Source organism: Pelophylax lessonae (assembly GCF_965119305.1).
Source record: "Pelophylax lessonae genome assembly, chromosome: 3".
Taxonomy (NCBI): Eukaryota; Metazoa; Chordata; class Amphibia; order Anura; family Ranidae; genus Pelophylax; species Pelophylax lessonae.
In genome coordinates this window covers 574789250-574810019 of record NC_138770.1, presented here as the reverse complement: position 1 = coordinate 574810019, position 20770 = coordinate 574789250, and the positions used below count along the sequence as shown (strand labels likewise).

General features: G+C 44.3%; 1 protein-coding gene across 1 annotated transcript in view; it reads left to right on the top strand.

The window, feature by feature from the left end:
* USP34 (ubiquitin specific peptidase 34) overlaps positions 1–20770 on the top strand; it is a 600284-nt gene that overhangs the window by 514082 nt on the left and 65432 nt on the right. Inside the window, exons 66-68 of the mRNA XM_082250967.1 lie at positions 2851–3485; positions 9185–9342; positions 11612–11690. Coding sequence (XP_082107093.1) covers positions 2851–3485; positions 9185–9342; positions 11612–11690 — 872 coding nt within the window. The remainder of the gene's footprint in view (positions 1–2850; positions 3486–9184; positions 9343–11611; positions 11691–20770) is intronic.

Here is a 20770-nt window from a genome sequence, read left to right as displayed (position 1 = left end):
ATATATATATACACACACACACACAAAAGTGAGTACACTCCTCACATTTTTGTAAATATTTTATTATATCTTTTCATGCAACAACACTGAAGAAATGACACTTTGCTACATTGCAAAGTAGTGAGTGTACAGCTTGTATAACAGTGTAAATTTGCTGTCCCCTCAAAATAACTCGACACACAGCCATTAATGTCTAAACCACTGGCAACAAAAGGGAGTACACCCCTAAGTGGAAATGTCAAAATTGGGCCCAAAGTGATAATATTTTGTGTGGCCACCATTATTTTCCAGCATTGCCTTAACCCTCTTGGGCATGGAATTCACCAGAGCTTCACAGGTTGCCACTGGAGTCCTCTGCCACTCCTCCATGACGACATCACGGAGCTGGTGGATGTTAGAGACCTTGCGCTTCTCCACCTTCCATTTGAGGATACCCCACAGATGCTCAATAGGGTTTAGGTCTGGAGGCATGCTTCCCAGTGTCGGCAGCATTCATGCAGCCCCAGGCCATGACACTCCCACCACCATGCTTGACTGTAGGCAACACACACTTGTCTTTGTACTCCTCACCTGGTTGCCACACACGCTTGACACCATCTGAACCAAATAAGTTTATCTTTGGTCTCATCAGACCACAGAACATGGTTCCAGTAATCCATGTCCTTAGTCTGCTTGTCTTTAGCAAACTATTTGCGGGCTTTCCTGTGCATCATCTTTAGAAGAGGCTTCCTTCTGGGACGACAGTCATGCAGACCAATTTGATGCAGTGTGCGGCGTATGGTCTGAGCACTGACAGGCTGACCTTCCACCCCTTCAACCTCTGCAGCACTCATATGTCTATTTTCCAAAGACTACCTCTGGATATGATCCTGAGCACTCAACTTCTTTGGTCGACCATGGCGGTGCTTGTTCTGAGTGGAACCTGTCCTGTTAAACCGCTGTATGGTCTTGGCAACTGTGCTGCAGCTCAGTTTTAGGGTCTTGGCAATCTTCTTATAAGCTAGGCCAACTTTATGTAGAACAACAATTCTTTTTTTCAGATCCTCTGAGAGTTCTTTGGCATGAGGTGCCATGGTGAACTTCCAGTGACCAGTATGAGAGAGCGAGAACACCAAATTTAACACACACGCACTCCATTCACACCTGAGATCTTGTAACACTAACGAGTCACAAGACAACGGGGAGGAAAAATGGCGTATTGAGCCCAATTTGGACATGTTCACTTAGGGGTGTACTCACGTTTGTTGCTAGCGATTTAGACATTAATGGCTGTGTGTTAAGTTATTTTGAGGGGACAGCAAATATACACTGTTATACAAGCTGTACACTCACTACTTTACATTGTAGCAAAGTGTAATTTCTTCAGTGTTGTCACATGAAAATATATAATACAATATTTACACAAATGTGTGGGGTGTACTCACTTTTGTGAGATACTGTGTGTGTGTTTATATATATATATAGTTTGTGGATATAACTTTCGCCCAAGCCAAATAATATACACTTATTGAGATTTTTTTAATTTTTTGTTTACCAAAGACATTTGGCAAAATACAGTTTGGCCTCACTTTATGAAGAAATTTTTTTTTCAAAAAATTATTTTGGGATGTTTTATACAGAAATTAGAAAATATTGGGTTTTTTCCCCAAATTCTTGCTCTTTTTGTTTATATAATAAAAAACCCAGTGTTGATCCTAATACCACCAAAAGAAGGCTCCATTTGTGTAAAAAATATATAAATTTAATTTGTGTACACTGTTGCATGACCGAGATATTGCCAGTTAAAGTAGCACAGTGCTAAATAAAATCGCAAAACATGCCCTGGACCTTCCAATCTTAAAATCCTTATTTAGAAAGCAGCCACAGCGTTGAAAAACCTGACAATGACCAGCATACTGTAGCGAAGGACACTTGTGGAAGAATGGTCTCTGCAGACATTCATCATGCCCCTGTTGATTCAGACGTTTAATGCTACAATCAGAAAAGCTCATGCACCCTGCTGATTGGAGAGCTCTGATCCTGACTCAGCAGAGGGTGTGTTGGACCACTGCAGAGCCGCTCCTTCCACACACAGATCAAGGGTCCTTCTCTACAGCAGAGGAAGGACTTTCTGCTCAGTTTGTGACAGCTTTCTAATGAAAAGTTGGTGTAAGACTTTGCAGTCTTTTTGTTTTATGGATCTGAAGTATATTTAATTGATTTCAACTGAAGGTTCTCTTGGGTTTTAGGCTACATTCACACCTGAGCGTAGCGTTTTTCGCGCGTTTTTTACCGCGATTTTACCGCGATTTTTGCGGCGTTTTTTACCGCGATTTTACCGCGATTTTTACCGCGATTTTTGTGCAGGCGTTTTTAGATTGAATAGAGATCAATGGAAAACGCCTGTAATCTGCCCAAAAAAAAGCTCATGTACTTTTTTGAGCGTTGGGCGTTTTGTATACAGCGTCAAAACGCTCAGATGTGAACAGGGGCCATTGAAATGAATAGGATTTGTCTTGTTGGGCGTTTTGAGAGCTGATCCTAGAGCAGAAAAACGCCCCAAAAACGCCCCAAAACGCCTACATGTGAACGGAGCCTTAAGGTAATCACTTAGCATGCTTTATGCTGAATAACTGTTTAAGTATCCTAATAAAAAAACATTTTTCTTTTTTAATTTTTAAAATGTCACGTAACATGAATTTTATGCTCAAACATATTATAATGGTAGAAGTTCTCATTATTCCCTGTCTTTCCTATGCCCTAACATGCTGTCAGGGGTGTATTTATGAGCAGTCAAGGTCTTTCCCTGGACTTTCATATTTGAACTTTGAAACCTTTTGAAGATAACTAACACTTTTTGTTATTTTACAGCTGCAGCCTACCTGTTGGTGTCACTAATTCCAAGCAACTCCTTTCGTCAGATGTTTAGATCTACGCGTTCTCTTCACATTCCCACACGAGACCTGCCCCTCAGCCCAGAAACCACAGTAGTACTACACCAGGTGTACAATGTCCTCTTGGGCCTCCTTTCTAGAGCAAAACTCTATGTTGATGCTGCTGTTCATGGTACCACCAAGCTGGTGCCCTATTTTAGCTTCATGACTTATTGTTTGATTTCCAAAACTGAAAAACTTATGTTCTCCACATATTTTATGGACCTGTGGAACCTCTTCCAGCCAAAGCTGTCTGAGCCAGCCATAGCCACAAACCACAACAAGCAAGCGCTGCTTTCCTTTTGGTACAATGTCTGTGTTGACTGTGCGGAGAATGTGCGCCTTATTGTTCAGAATCCTGTGGTGACCAAGAATATTGCCTTTAACTATATCTTGGCGGATCATGATGACCAAGACGTGGTGCTTTTTAATCGTGGCATGCTGCCAGCGTATTACGGCATTCTTCGGATGTGCTGTGAACAGTCTCCTGCCTTCACCCGTCAACTTGCCTCACATCAGAACATTCAGTGGGCCTTTAAAAACCTTACGCCACATGCCAGTCAGTACCCTGCGGTAAGAGGAAAGCTTGATGTGATTGTGAAAGGAACAGTGTTAAAACATAAGGGAGCTTTTCATGCAAACACATTCCACTAGCTAGTTGACCTTAATTGAAAACGGTTTAGAAAGGACCTCAGAGCACAGTGAACCTTTTAAAGAAAGTAGGTTTGGCGTAAATGGGTATTTAAAGTTGAACATTTTTTTCTTTAACATCTGTAGCAATTCTTACCCCCTAATGAATGTGTCTTACTCATTGCTCTGAAGCTGGCATAATGTATCAGGAAATAAATCTTGGTCTTAATCTACCTAAAGCTGGCCCTAGATCGATCGGAATTCGGCCAGTTCAGCGAAAACCAGCTGAATTTCGACCCACCTATGGATAGTCTGGTTGTAGTGAAGTCCATCTATCATTCCACTATATTACAACCAGCCTTTGGGTGTTTTGTATGATATTACTGCCACCAGCAGTAATCCATTGTATTCTGGCGATGGCAAAACATCCCACTGTCAGAATACAATAGCACAGATGGAGGGATTTCCCCATCAACACTGACTGTTTTGATGGGGGGAATCTACCAATTTTCTTTCCTTCAACCCGAGGTTGAAGGAAAGGAAATGTCTCAAAGTGGTAGAGAAGTCATACATTTAAAACTCTGCAGGCTTTTTTTTTAACAGAAAAGACCCTGTCATAAATGTCCCCCCTGCCTGAAAGTGGGTAATGTGATGTGAGCCACACATGCGCGGGTCAGATCACCTTTAGCCTGCTCTGTGTGCCGCGGTGATGGAAGTAAAATCACCTCGGCCTGGCCAATAAAGTGGCTATAAACATGAAACCCAGAAGGAAGACCGGGTGAAGATGGAAGCGCCGGTGACCTGGCAGAGCCCTGACAGTGCATCGCTGGAGGGCTCTGTGTGTTGGTAGGTCTGTCATAATGTACTAACATGCAGTGCATAGTAGTACATAATGACTTGCAGGGGAACCTTTTCTTTTATTTTGCTTTATATCACTTTGATGTATGGTCAGCTTAACCATTTCTATGGGCTATACTGGTCTCTCCTTAAAAAAAAAAAAACTGAAGGTGTTCAGTTCACAATTCACCTCTGCTTAGTGTGTGCTTGAAAGCCAAACCCTTCAGTGAAACTTTCTGATTAACTGTACAGTACCTCTGTGTCATGGCACAACTTGTGTGTGTTAGTTGACCCTCTGCAGCAAATATTTTTTTGAATCTGCATATTTTGAAGTTGATGTTTTGCTTTAAAGTAGAACTACAGACAAAACTTTAGTTTTTGCCATCTGTGTCCCATTGGGGAGATTTACCTTAACTTTCTGTCCCACAGCCAAACAGGAAGTAAGAGAAAATCTCTGCAAATTATTTGAATTCTTTGGGGACCCCCAGGTCACCAGAACTAGTGTTCCCATTGGAGAATTTCCCAAAATGTGGGGTTTTCTATTACTTTCACTTGCAATGATAATGGTAAACAGGGCAAATAGAGAGGGGGAATCTCCTTTAATGGGGGCACAAACCACAATAAAAACCTGACAGGTGTTCTAATCCATCTCCACTCCAAAAAAAATGCCTTTAGTTATACTTTAATGATGTTTGACTGCTATTCCAGGGCAATTTTATAGCTGTTGTTCTGACACTAATATGACACTAATATACATAATGCTTGACTTAAAAGTACTTGACAGGTACAACCAGACAACTAGCATTTTCAAAAGGTGGTCAGCAGTTGCTGCCCCTACACTTTTTTCATGACAGAGGCACTTTAAAGTGGAACTCGGGTCATGTTTTGTGTTTATTAAGTCAGTAGCTACAAAAACTAGCTGGTGACTTTTAATTAGTCGCTCACCTGTCCCAGGATCCAGCGATGTGCTCACCAGAGTGGTCCTGTCCCTGGCCCCAGCATCTCAACTGTGGACACCTGACTGTGACAGCTTGCGGCTTCAACCCGCTGCGCGTTGTGAATGGTCCTGAGGTCTTCTAGGACCTGTGAGATCTCCCAGATGACTGCGTGGAGGGAAGGGGAGAGAAGAATTTCCGCTTTGATGTTGGGAGCAGGTGTCTGTCCAAACCAGGTACCCCCCAATAAAAATGTTGGGGAAGGGGAGAGGGAGGCTTTACAGTGTAGCTTCCACTTTTGGATGGAGCTCCATTTTAAGAAATGCTGATATTTTCTGACATATATCATACCTGTTTCAGGTCTGTGACTTAAAAAACATTGAGTCCAAACTCAAAAACTAGAAAGCAAGACTTTTTAGAAGGATAACCATGTCAACTTCTTTCATGACAGGGTCACATTAAGCACTTGTTATCTATTATGAACAATGGTGGAACCCTTTGGGTTTCCAGAGTTTTTTTTTCTTAGCTGAGTGAAGAGCTTTAATAAGGTGTATCAGATTTCTGAAGAGAGTCCACTACTTCCACTCAGAGACAAACAGCCTTTCCCTGCAATATGCTTGCATATTCACTCATACTCGTGGTGGATGCTTTTTAAAGGAAACAAACTTTAATTCTTTTGAGGCCTTTTATTTTGATGCATCTGAAATCACTTTAGCTGATTTATATGGAAAGGAGAGAAAAACCCAGCGCCTCCTAAGTGCAGCAGGAAACAAATTTAATATCCAATGTAAAAAACTTAAGTGGGGTACACACTAGTAGAAAACCTGCTGAAAATTCCCATCCGAGGTAAAATCGTACGATTTTCGGCTAGTGTGTACACAACATTCAGCAGCCGATGCTGACGTTTTTAACGAAAAAAACGACAGGAACAAACACCAAAAATTTTTATCATCCGTCCCCAGCACAACCAATTTTCGTTTAATGTGTATGTAGTACGTCCACGAAAAATCGGATATGAAAGACCGCGCATGATCTGAAGTTGCTAACGACCCGGAAGTCTAGGTACAAACGTCCCAAAAAAAATAAATAAAATCGGACGAGAAATTTCGCGAACATTATGCACTGTCAACTAAAAACGGTTGTGACTGCTGAGCAAGAGAGAGAAAAATCGGAGGATATTTAGTCCGATTTTTGTCAAGTGGGTACGAGCCTTATCTCACAAGGCTAAGCTTGTTTAAAAGCTTGTAAGATAAATGTAAACGTCTGTGCATTCCTGGAGCCCTCCCAGGAATCCCCTTACCGCGGCAGCCAGCGTGGACACAGCAAACCAGGATCCCCAGGACTCAGATGCACAGACGTTTACATTTATCTTTTCGCTTTTAAAACAGCTTACCCTTGTGAGTAAGTTTTTTACATTTGATATTAAATTTGTTTCCTGCCGCAATTAGAAGGCGCTGTGTTTGTGTTTTCTCTCCTTTTCATCTCCAGAGTTGCTTCTACCTCTTCCACCTGCAGCCGCTATAGTGAGCAGCATTCAGATGAACTATTTTTAAATTGTTTTCCCCCCCCCCCCCTTCTATATCACACCCATTTGGTGTTGTAGTGACTTTGTGGACCCCGCTTCTTTGCGACAATTTATTTGTTGATTTATATGGAACTTTCATTTTGGTTTTAGCCCTCATTCACATTGGAGTGACTTGTCATGCGATTTCACAGGTCAAATCGCATGCCAAGACATGCCCTATTGTCAGCAATGGCACAGTTCAAATCTGTGTGACACCGACTTTGCGGTGCGGCATCGATTTCAAAAAGTAGTTGCTGCTCTACTTTTGGCGATTTCGGGTGCGACTTACATACACATCTGTGCATGAAGCCTCAAAGATGTCTTCAAAGTCTCTCCTGAAGTTGCACTTACAGTGCCTTGCGAAAGTATTCGGCCCCCTTGAACTTTGCGACCTTTTGCCACATTTCAGGCTTCAAACCTAAAGATATAAAACTGTAATTTTTTGTGAAGAATCAACAAGTGGGACACAATCATGAAGTGGAACAAAATTTATTGGATATTTCAAACTTTTTTAACAAAAAAAAAAAAAAACAGAAAAATTGGGCGTGCAAAATTATTCAGCCCCCTTAAGTTGATACTTTGTAGCGCCACCTTTTGCTGCGATTACAGCTGTAAGTCGCTTGGGGTATGTCTCTATCAGTTTTGCACATCGAGAGACTGAAATTTTTGCCCATTCCTCCTTTCAAAATAGCTTGAGTTCAGTGAGGTTGGATGGGAGAGCGTTTGTGAACAGCAGTTTTCAATTCTTTCCACAGATTCTCGATTGGATTCAGGTCTGGACTTTGACTTGGCCATTCTAACACTTGGATATGTTTTTGTGAACCATTCCATTGTAGATTTTGCTTTGTTTTGGATCATTGTCTTGTTGGAAGACAAATCTCCGTCCCAGGCTCAGGTCTTTTGCAGACTCCATCAGGTTTTCTTCCAGAATGGTCCTGTATTTGGCTCCATCCATCTTCCCATCAATTTTAACCATCTTCCCTGTCCCTGCTGAAGAAAAGCAGGCCCAAACCATGATGCTGCCACCACCATGTTTGACAGTGGGGATGGTGTGTTCAGGGTGATGAGCTGTGTTGCTTTTACGCCAAACATAACCTTTTGCATTGTTGCCAAAAAGTTCGATTTTGGTTTCATCTGACCAGAGCACCTTCTTCCACATGTTTGGTGTGTCTCCCAGGTGGCGTGTGGCAAACTTTAAACTACACTTTTTATGGATATCTTTAAGAAATGGCTTTCTTCTTGCCACTCTTCCATAAAGGCCAGATTTGTGCAGTATACGACTGATTGTTGTCCTATGGACAGAGTCTCCCACCTCAGCTGTAGATCTCTGCAGTTCATCCAGAGTGATCATGGGCCTCTTGGCTGCATCTCTGATCAGTCTTCTCCTTGTATGAGCTGAATGTTTAGAGGGACGGCCAGGTCTTCGTAGATTTGCAGTGCAGGTGCATTTATACAGAGACTTTATTGCACACAGGTGGATTCTATTTATCATTAGTCATTTAGGTCAACATTGGATCATTCAGAGATCCTCACTGAACTTCTGGAGAGAGTTTGCTGCACTGAAAGTAAAGTAAAGGGGCTGAATAATTTTGCACGCTCAATTTTTCAGTTTTTTATTTGTTAACAAAGTTTGAAATATCCAATATTCCACTTCATGGTTGTGTCCCACTTGTTGTTGATTCTTCACAAAAAATTACAGTTTTATTTCTTTATGTTTGAAGCCTGAAATGTGGCAAAAGGTCGTAAAGTTCAAGGGGGCCGAATACGTTCGCAAGGCACTGTACATGCGGCTTTGAAAGTGTTTTAGACAGTCGCACAATTTCAAAGCTGCATTTAATGTGACCAAAGGCTTCATGCACACTACATTTCTTTATGCTCCTAGAAGCTATTATGAAAATTTTTTCTGCTCCCAGAAGCTAATAGTATTAACCTATGAGTCCAAGCACACTATTTTATGCTATAAGCGTTTTTCAAGCTTCAATATTTAGGGGAAGAAAAAAAAATAGTTTTTTGGGAGTTTTTTCCCAACCGAAAGAAAACGCTAAATGCTGCTAAATTCTTTTTACATTTTTTTCTTTTTCTTCATGTACTGTGAAAATGCTAGCTCTCCTAAACGCTTCTAAAAGCTACTAAAATGCTACTACAAATTGGCACAAAAAAAATGCTATAATCCGCTTTTTTCATCCAGTGTTTTTTTGAGCTTATAGAAAACAGTTGTTTGCATGGAGGTTAAGCGTTCATTTTTTGCAATCATAGACAAAATGTAAAGTAAGGTTTGCAATTGAATATTGTGTTTGCTTGTGCAGGCTGTAGAAGAGCTGTTTAATCTCATGCAGCTCTTTGTAGCTCAGAGACCAGACATGAGAGAGGAGGAGCTAGAAGATATCAAACAGTTTAAGAAAACTACGATAAGCTGTTACTTGCGTTGTTTAGATGGCCGCTCCTGCTGGACAACTTTAATAAGGTAAGATACAGTGAACAATATTATCAGTGTTATTGGATGCACAATAACATTGTTGATATCCTAATATTTTCCTGATGCAATGTGAGTGGCTCTTGCTGTGGTTCTTCATGTGACAGTTTCTTGTAGTTTTGGTGTTGATTAGGTAATTTAACGTGAACCTGTGCTTTGGCAACATAGGGTAAAACAAGTTCATTTTAACCTTTCCCTCCTGATTAGCAGTACACGACGTACCCGTTTTTCGTAAATCTGTTACTTTGCCTTGCAAACTCCAAGTACAAGTTTGCCTTAAAGCTAGATGCGCGTGTGACCTTACCGATCAGTGCAATAACACTCATACGTGCAGAACCTGTAAATGAATGTAGGTAATACATTTCACATAGCAACCTTTTAAAGTGTCAGTCTCTGACATACTCCTATTTGGTGTCCTAGAGGAGGAGAAAATTATTTTTTGTGTCCTTTTGACTGTTTTAAAAAATATTTTTAGATAAATAAAATGCATTACATTTTTTAAAACTGAAACTCAATCAACATTGACTATCTTCATCCTGCTGCTGCTAGCATTAGTAAAAAGATAGTAAGTTATATTATTAGAGATGCATTGATACCAGTATTGGTGCAGATGCCACGCATTTGCACGAGTATCAGCACTCGTCAAATTGCTCCCGATACCAAAACTAAAACTTTGTGGTGCGATTTGCATCCATACAAAATTAATGGGCACAAATTGCACTGCAAAAAATCGCATGTGATTTGAACAGGAATGCAATGTGATTCTTGTCCTAATCGCATGCAATTTCCCCCACTGCTCCTGTGTGTGCATGTATAGAAAGGGAAAAGCGCCATCTAATGGGCAGTTTAAAATGTTAGAACTAACAGGGCTGGAGATGTAGAGTTGGTCTGCCCCCAAGTTGACATCACTTCTGCCCTATACCATCCTATACCCATGGGATCCCGGAACTTCTCCAGTCCTGTAAACACATTCAGTGGCCCCGATTTGCTGTCACCGGCAGACTAGGACACCTATGTAGGTTATTTTGCATGTGGCCAGATATGGACTGTGAGATCTAACATATTTTAAACTGCCCACTAGATGGCACTTTTCCCTTTTCTATACACACATGCACAAAGGAGCAGTGGGGGAAATCGCATGCGATTTTGAGAGGGCTTGCCTTCTGTGGAGTTAGATTTTTTATTTATTTTTTTTCTCAGATGCATTATGGACAATGGTTGTCTTAGAGGTCTTATCAAAGTGTCCAGGAGGTGGTGCTGTGCACTTGCAGTGTGCTGCTTTTTACAAAATTGTATGGGCCATTTAAAAAAATCTGAAACAAAAAAGATCTTTTATAGAACTGTAACAAAATTGCAGCCGAAGTACACATCCACGATGACTAATCAAACTGAGAATAAGGGCCAGTCACACATAAACGTGCATTACAATTCTCAAAAACTGGTTATGCATTGATTGCGTTAGTATAAATGTATATGTGAGTTGATGTGCGTTTTTAAGCACATTAGATTTCTGCTGGTGCCTGTAAGAAACAAATTAAAGTATATATATAGATTTTTTTTTTCTTTCAATAGATTTGTATTGTGTTAAAATGCATACGCACTGCACATAACACCAGGGTTGTGGTGTGAGCAGGACACACGAAATTCCTGGAAAAGTCATGGGATTTTGACTTTGTATCCTTCCAGTGACCTGTGTTCTTCAGTGCTGTAAAACATAGGTCACTGCAGTAGAATAGAGCCCAATAGATGAAGTTATTTTCTCACTTTTTATAAACTAAGAGTTTATTTTCTTGGAATCAACTTTGAACTGTAATATTGTAAATCCTATAAATGGGAGGAATACATGGGTAAATTAGGTCTAGAAGAAACCTATCTGTAAAGCCAATACACACCATCACAAAAGTGTACGAAAAATAATGCTTTAAAAGGGATTGTACAATAATCTGATCGTTCCTACGCACCTTTCCAGATGTGATCACGACAGTTCAACCAAAATATTTTAGGGACAAACCTAAAAAATGTTTTCGTACGATACCAGCACGTATAATTTTTTGTTTAAGCAGTATTACAGTATTCGTCCAAAAAAACAATACAATACATTACATCACTTCCGAAGGTGTATTCTGTATTTCCATAAATTGAGTAACCTCATTTTAGATGTGAGACTAGCATGCAAAAAAACACAGGCGATTATTATTCCAATATTCTCATAGTGTGTACGACCCTTAAGTGACCTGGCATGGCTTTACCTGTTTTGCAGTGCCTTTAGAATATTGTTGGAGTCCGATGAAGACCGACTTCTTGTTGTATTCAACAGAGGATTGATCTTAATGACTGAGGTGAGTCATTTGTTTTCCTAGAAATGCAGATGCAATGTTTTTGGTGGTTATTATATTTCATATATTTTTTATGTTTTAAATGTTAACAATTGTCTTTTTTACATTTAGAACCCATTTGCGCTGCAGCATGCATGCTGGCAATACTGTACATAAAACAGCCCATTCAGTATAATTGGGCTGCACTGCAGAGTAATGCACATAAACCTAGTGCTGCATGGCACAGGGCAACGTGCAACACACATGCATTTTGGAAGTGGGTTGCTGACAATGAATGGCACTGCAGTGCCGCAACTGAGTGGTGTGAATAGGCTCTTAGTGCACAAACTGTAAAACTAAGTATAGGCTTAAAATAGCAAGCCGTCAAAACAACTTTTATTTAATTTCTCTTTCCTTCATTGACGAGCAGGAGTAGGACACTAGGCAGAAAAGGAATCTGGCTACGCCTATGGGCAGTCCCAAGGGGTATACTCCCTCTCCCTTTTTTTTGCCTAGTCAGGAGTAAGGACCTAGTTCCTTGCTGGGATCTCTGTTCAGGGCAATTTTTTTATTTTAAGATAAATTGTTTCTCCTGGATTTTTCCTGTGAGATCTACAAGCAACTGCCGGACTGGGCGATGGACTGGATAATCTAGACGGGGACAGGGGCAGGCCTGCGAGTTAAACACCTCGCGAGGTCGCATACGACCGGGTCTTGGCCCGAGTCGCAGCTTTCCTCCTTGCCGACACCCCCCCCCCCCCCCATTTCGATGGAAAGGGGTTCTGTCCGGAGCAGGGCCCACCCAGTTCCTGGTATGATGAGTAGCTGTCCCCCTGGAGGGTGGGGGTTGTCCCTTAGCAGTTTTTTTTTCACCTTTTGAGGGGTCCCCCATGTTGACTCATGAAGTCTTTGGAGCACATTTCCCCACCTGATCCCCTCTCTCTGTGACTGCAGGGCCCCCCGGGTCCCATCCATCCATCCATCCATGCACTGACGGCGGTCCTGAAGTCCCTTGTGTCCTGGGTGATGGTGGCTTGCAGGGAACGGGCTAGCAAAAAACGTCCCCCCCCCGCCTTCCCCTGCCTCATCTGTTTCAGCCGATCTTGAATGTGATTCGGCCTCCGTGGACGTGGGTCACCCTGCTGCTTCTACAACTACGTGCCTGGAATCCTCTCATAATGAGCATGATTCCTCCACGTCTGGGACCGCACACAAAAAGGCACTGGTGGATGCACTGATTGTATCTGTGCGTGAGACCCTGAAGATGGAGGACGCAGCTGAAGCTGCGATGGAGGCCCAGGTGCCCTTTGGCACTCACAAGCCATCCAAAGAAGCAAAGGTGTATCCTTTTCCCTGCCTATTTTGACAGAATTGTCGCTAAGAAGTGGGGACGATCAAAGCGTCCCCATGGGGTCCCCAAGTGCTTTACTAGGCATTACCCCTATGAGGAGTCCCTTCTTAAGAAGTGGACTGTGCCACCGGTGGTGGACCCCCCAGTTTCCAGATTAAAAAAGGCAACCATGATTCTGGTTGCAGAGTCCCCAGACTTTAAGGATCCGGCTGACCAGAAGGCAGAGGCTGTGGCCCGCACTATGTAAACTAGGGCTGCGCATCTTCACTTACCTCACGATTCGATTTGATTACGATTATTAGGGTCACGATTCGATTCTGCGATGCATCGCGATGCATCACGATGCATCACGATTACTGCCCAATTCCCATGCCCAGCCCACTGCCCAATGGTTTTCAAAACTTTATTAAAAAAAAAACAAAAAACAGGCAGTCACAAAATAAAGAATCATTTTTATTTTCATTTGCTTTTAAAGGACATTTCCCTGGACCCTGGCATGGCCTGCAAGCCCTGCATAGTGCACTGCAAACATATAGGAGGTCTCCTCAGGGATGTGATAAATACATGGTGGTGTATGGAGGTCTCCTCAGGGATATCCAGGATGTGATATATACATGGGGGTATATGGGGGTCTCCTCAGGGATGTAAAATATATATGGCGGTGTATGGGAGTCTCCTCAGGGATGTGATGTATACATGGCGGGTTTATGGGGGTCTCTTCGGGGATGTGATATATACATGGTGGTGTTACACCACCATGTATATATCACTTCCCTGAGGAGAACGCCATGTATATATCACATCCCTGAGGAGACCCCCATACACCGCCATGTATATATATCGCATCCCTGAGGAGACCTCCATACACCGCCATGTATATATATCACATCCCTGAAGAGACCCCCGTACACCGCCATGTATATATTATATCCTGGATATCCCTGAGGAGACCTCCATACACCACTGGTGTATGGAGGTCTCCTCAGGGATATCAGGGATGTTATATATATATATTATATACATGGCATTGGATGTTGGTCTCCTCAGGGATAGACTGATGAGGCTCCTTCAAATAGGGATTATGGATCCATAAAACTCTGAAAACTGTCATACCTGGCACTTTTATGTGTACTAACTCTAAACTCAGTGACACAGTCACAATATTTTCTTGATAAATTCTCCCTGTACACAATGTGCTGGGAAGCCGGAAGATTATTCCTAGAAATCATCTTTCTTGGTTATATTTGGTCTAGTACTGATATTTTACTGTTTATCTGTTTGCAAGGAAAGCACAAGAAATGAAAAATAATGAAATTATTTTGTAAGAAGTATTGTGTGCTTTTAAAGGGAATCCATCGTACTTTCATTGAGTCCATATTTTTTAGGTTATGACTGTAATATTAACATAAACACGTGGCTTTCACATTTTGATATGATAGCTCTACCCTATTCTCACAATGGTATTTTAATACAGAAGGTAGCTTTAAATGGACAACCAATACAATGAGCAGATAAGCTTGCAATCCCTATCAATTATCAGTGGCCAATGGTCCAAATGTCTGTCCTATGACAAGTGACATAGGAAAAGTGGACAGAGCAGTAGCAACTGTGATTGTGTCCCTTTTTCAGAGCCGACCTAGTTTTCCTTTTCCTACTTATGCATACACACAAATTTAACATAGAATTTGGCAAGGTTTGGGGTACCCGCCATGGAGAATCTCAGGTGCTGTGACCATGCCGGATAGTCCGGCTCCCCCTCTCCCTCAGTGTGCTTCCCCTGTCCGCCCCCTCACCTGGCTCTGACGCTTCTCCTCCGGCTCGGACGAGGCCTCCTCATCCTCCACCGTCACATCTCCGGCTGTGAAGGCTGCGGCTGCCCCGAACCCTCCTGGGACCAGAGCACTGATAGCTCCGCTCTCCTCCTCTCCCGCGTGGAGCTCCGTGTTGCACAAGCCCGGCCGTCGCCATTCTCATCAAGCCCCGCCCCTGGAACTGACGTCATTAGCAAAGCGATTTTGCAGTCGCCCCGAATCGATGCAGAATCGCGAAGGGTCGCATCGCGATGCATCGGTTCGGCGATTATATTCCGCAGGCCTAATGTACACTCTGGCTGGTTCGGCAATGAGTGGGCTAAGCTTTTACACCATGACCTGGAGGGTAAACAGCTACTCCCTGCCTTTGCTAAGATGGCAGACCAGCTGGTCCAAAAAAAAGTCCAAGCGCTATTAATCAAAAACTCCCTGCAGGAGGTTGACCATCGGGACACTGGAAAATCTACACTATAACAGTCCTCGTGCTGCCGGTCCCAAGCATGGGATGCAAATGCAATGGAATGAAACCTGTGCACTGTCCCTTTTCTAGTGTTTCAGACCAGCTTGTCCAGGGGCTGCAGTTTATCTGTGATGCCTCTTTGGATGCGGCTCGCCTCTCTGTTTTGGCTGTGGTCCTTTAGTGTGTATTTTGTCTCAAGTGCTGGTCTGCAGATCAGGCTTCAGAAAAGGCCTTGACTGGTCTTCCTTTTCAAGGAGATCGCCTGTTTGGAGCTACCCTGGCTGACATCGTTAAAGGTCTCACAGGGGGAAAAGTACTTTTCTTCTGCAGGCTACTAAGGGCAAGGAACCTAGTCAGAGACATGGGCCTTCTTTCTCAGCTCATAAGACGTTTTTTTGTCCATTTAGGGTCGACTGCAAGGGCTCGAAGCCTTTCAGGGCCTCTTCTGGAAGATCCAAACAAACCTGCTCTGGAAAGCCAAGATTGGGCTTCTCCAGACCCAGGGGACAAGGCTCCTTCTGCATGAAGGTGCGCCCTCACTCGTATCGAGGTTAGGGGGGCGTCTTCGCTGGTTTCCTGACCTGTGAACTTCCCTAGTGCAAGACAAGTGGGTCCACAAAGTAATTTGGTCGAGCTACAAGATCTAGTTTCGCTCTTGTCCCCCGGAAAGGTGTTTTACTTCCAACTTTCGCCTGTCCCCAGACCGCTTACAGGGCCTGTTTTGAGGCGGTACAAGACCTGTTCCTTCAAGGGCCGGTTTGTCCCGGTTTCGACCTCGGAATGTTTTCAAGGTTTTTACTCAAACCTGTTCCCAGGAAGAAAGGCAAAGTGCATCCAGTCCTGGACCTCAAGGTGCTAAACTGCTTTGTGCGGGTACAGAATTTCAGAATGGAGTCCATTCGAACGGTGGGTGGAATCCCTGCATCAGGGGGCTTTCCTCACCTTTATCAAGGATGCCTACCTTCACATTCCAATATGTGCCAGTCACCAGCGTTTCCCTGCTTTGCTGTGGGAGAGGAGCATTATCAGTTTGTGGCGTTACCCTTTGGTCTCCCTTCTGCTCCTCGGGTCTTCACAAAAGTATTAGCCCTGGTGCTAGCTTTGCTACGCCAATGGGGGGTCGCGGTACTGGGCTACTTGGATGATCTCTTTCTGCAAGCGGACTCTCCCTCTGCTCTTGTGGAGAACCTGGAGATCACAATACAAACTCTGCTGGATTCTGAATTTTCAGAAGCCTGCTCTGGTTCTGTCCACAAAGCTGGACTATCTTGGCTTGACTCTGGACTCGGCCTTAGCCAGAGTGTTCCTTCCTCTGGACAAACTCCAGAAATTGCAGGCTGCAATTCGCCTCCTGCTGTCAAACAAATGGTCATCCCTCCAGACTTGCATGCGGTTGCTGGGGCCTGATGGTGTCTACTTTTGAGGCAGTTCTGTTTGCACAGTTCCATATGAGGTCCCTACAAAGCAAAATTCTGACCAAATGGGACAGGACTCCGTAGTCTCTGGGCAATCAGATCCGGCACGAAGGAGTCCCTGATATGGTGGCTTCGTTCTCCGGGGCTTTGCCTGGGAGATTCCTTCCTCCCTTTTTATTGGACAGTGGTCACCACGGATGTCAGCCTGTCCGGCTGGGGAAGCGTCTTTGGCAAGCATTCTGTTCAGGGGATCTGGACGCTGGAAGAGTCCAGACTACCGATCAATGTCCTGGAACTCCGAGCAATCAGACTGTGTCTGAATCATTGGACGGATCATCTTCAGGGTTGTCCTGTGCGCATTCAATCGAACAGTGCAATGGCCTTGGCTTATGTCAATCACCAAGGGGGCACAAGAAGTGTCCTAATGGATCTGGAGTTAGCCAGCATTCTAAGGTGGGCAGAATGGTTCGTTCCAGCCCTCTCTGCTGTACACATTCCTGAGGTGGAAAATTTGCAGGCAGATTACCTCAGTCAGCAGGCTTTGGACCACGGGGAGTGGTCCCTTCATCCGGAGCATCCCATCAGCTGTCTCCCCGGTGGGGCACCCCCCGAGGTGGAAGCTGTTGGTGTCTCGGCTCAACAGAAAGGTGCAGAGGTTTGTGGCTCGGTCGAGATCATCTGGCGGAGGCCACAGACGCGCTAATGGCCCTGTTGGGTCAGTATCGTCTGATTTACACCTTCCATCCTCCCAAGCTTCTGCCAAGAATTCTACGCCTGATCGAGGCAGAAGTTGGTCCGGATTGGCCTCGCCGGGCTTGGTACGCTGATCTGGTGCGGCTGGTCGCCGATGTTACTTGGCCGTTTCCTCTCAGGGAGGATCTGCTGTCCCAAGAACCGATCTTCCATCCTTCTTTACAGTCACTGGCTTTGACGACTTGGCTGTTGAATGCCAGGGGCTGAAGAATGATTCTAGGACAATATCCCCCCGGATAATATCACCCGGACAATATCCCCCCTGGACAGCATCCCCCGGACAATATCCTCCCTGGACAATATCCCCCCTCTAACCCTATGTCCAGGGGGATGTGTTCTGGGGGGATATTGTCCCGGGGGATATCGCCCGGGAGATGTTGTCCCTGGGGGATTATGTCCAGGGGGATGTTTTCCGGGGGGATATTGTCCGGGGGGATATTGTCCTGATACCCTGAAGGATATATAAGGATTTATTTGAGTCTGTGAATCCTACACTGTTGAAAGCTAGGAAATCTACCTCTAGAAAGATCTATTGTACTTGGAAGACATACATTGCGTGGTGAAAGTCTCTTCGGGTTCTTCCTTGCTCCTTCTCGGTGGCTCGGATCCTGACCTCCCTTCAACGGGGGGGTTGAACATAAATTGGCCTTGAGTACCATCAAGGGCCAGGTGTCGGCTTTGATGATCGTCTTCCAACAACCTTTGGCTATGCACTTCCTGGTGCCTACTTTTCTTCAGGGTGTCTGACATTTGGTTCCTCCAGTGCGGGCTCCGTTGCCGCCTTGGGATCTTAATTTACTGCTTTCAGCGCTACAGAAGCCTTCCTTTGAAAATATTCGGGAAATTCCCCTGCTTACGCTGTCCTAGAAGGTGGCCTTTTTGCCGGCTATCGCCTCTGCGTGTAGGGTTTCAGGATTGGCAGCGTTATCCTGTCCAACTTATCTGGTGATTCACAGGGATAAGAGGGTTCTTCGCCTCTATCGTTCCTTCCAAAGATTTGTCTCTGATTTTCATTTGAATGAAGACATTCCATTGCCTTCCCTGTGTCCCACGTCTAAACATCCAAAGGAAATTGCCTTGCATGCCTTGGATGTGGTCCAGGCAGTGCAGTTAGGGTGTACCTGACAGCTGCGGAGTCTTTCAAGAAGTCAGTCTCTCTCTGTGCTCATGGATGGACCTCAGTAAGGGTTTTCTGCTTCCTCTTCGACCATTTCCAGATGAATCAGAGAGATGGTGGTTCAGGCCTATTCAATTAGGGGTCAGGTTCCCCCTTTCCCTGTGAAGGCGCATTCTACTAGGGCGCTTAGTGCCTCCTGGGCTTTGCGTCAGCAAGGCGGCCACTTGGTCGTCGGTGCACACTTTTACAAAGTTTTATAAAGTGGATGTGTTGGCATCTGCAGATGCTTCTTTTGCCCGCAAGGTTTTGCAGGCTGCTGTTTAAGAGGAGCTGATCCCCTTTTGAGGGTGTTTTTTTTTTTTTTTCAGGCGGGCTCCAGTTGTTTGGTTAAGTTCCTGTTGGCTAATGTTTAGCCTTGGGAATTTTTTTTGTCGTTCCAACACCTCATGTTTAACACTGCTTCCTTGGGAGATCCCAATGGTTATGAATATCAGGAGCTGTGTCCATCAATGAGAAAATGGGATTTATGACTTACCGTAAAATCTATTCATGTTCATTGAGAGGCACTGCACCCACCCCCCTGTGGAGTTATAATTCTCTGCTTGTAACAAAACTGAGTGGCTATAGCAGAGAGAGGGAGTATATACCCGCTGGGACTGCCCATAGGTGTAGCCAGAATTATTTTCTGCCTAGTGTACTAGTGTAGGGGGCAGTATAACCCAATGGGTATGAATATCAGAAGCTGTGTATGTCAATGAACATTGGAGAAATAGCTTTTACGGTAAGTCAAAAATAAAAAATTTTCTCTTCTCTTCTGACGGTTTTTCTCTAGTTTTGCATTTGGCTAGGGTCAGTGTCACTACTGGTAGCATGAGGCGATACCTGGACCCTGTAGAGGTTGCACAGGCATTCCAACTCCTCCAGGACGGCACATCAATATGTGCTTTGCCAGAAGGTTTGCTGTGTCTCCCACCACAGTCTCAAGAGCATGAAGGAGATTCCAGAAGACAGGCAATTACTCTAGGAGAGCTGAACAGGGTCAAAGATGGTCCTTAACCCATCGGCAGGTCCCATATCTGCCCCTTTTGTGCAAGGAGGAACAGGATGAGCACTGCCAGAGCCCTACAAAACGACCTCCAGCAGGTCACTGGTGTGAATATCTCAGACCAAACATTTAGAAACCGACTTCATAAGGGTGGCCTGAGGGCCCAACGTCCTCTAGTGCAGTAGTCCTCAACCCTGGCCTACAGGGCCCACTAACAGGCCAGGTTTTAAGTATTACCTTGGGGAGATGCAGACTAGGGTACTGCAATCACTGAGCAGCAAATTATATCACCTGGGATGTATTTCAGTTATCTTGCAAACCTGGCCTGTTAGTGGGCCCTGTAGGCCAGGGTTGAGGACCACTGCTCTAGTGGGCCCTGTGCTCATGTCCCGGTACTGTGGAGCTCGATTAGACTTTGTCATTGAACACCAGAATTTGCAGGTTCGCCACTGGCAACCTGTGCTTTTCACAGGTAAAAGCAGGTTCAACTTGAGTACATGTGACTGACCTGAAAGGGTCTGGAGAAGCCGTAGAGAATGTTATGCTGCCTGTAACATCGTTCGCAATGACTGTTTTGGTGGTGGGTCAGTGATAGTCTGAGGAGGCATATCCATAGAGAGACGCACAGACCTCTACAGGATAGACAATAACAACCTGACTGCCATTAGGTATCGGGATGAAATCCTTGAACCCATTGTCCGACCCTACGCTGGTGCAGTGTTGTCCTGGGTTCCTCGTGGTGCACGACAATACTCGGCCTCGTGGCAAAAGTATGCAGCCAGTGCAGGATTTAGGAATTGATACCAATGAATGGCCCCCACGCTCATCCAACTTAAATCCAATAGAACACCCTTGGGACATTCTCTTTCGGTCCAACCAACGCCGCCAGGATGCACCTTAGTCTGTTCAGGAGCTCAGTGATGCTTTGGTCCAGATCTGAGAGGAAATACCCCTGGACACCAACCTTTGTCTCATTGGAAGCATGCCCTGACGTTGTCAGGCATGCATACAAGCACGTGCGGGCATACACACTACGGAGTACCATTTTGAGTTGCTACATTGAAATTTCAGCAAAATGGACTAGCCTGCTGAATCATTTTTTCTCTTTGATTTTTGGGGTGTCTGAATTCAGCCCTCTGTCGGTTGATAATT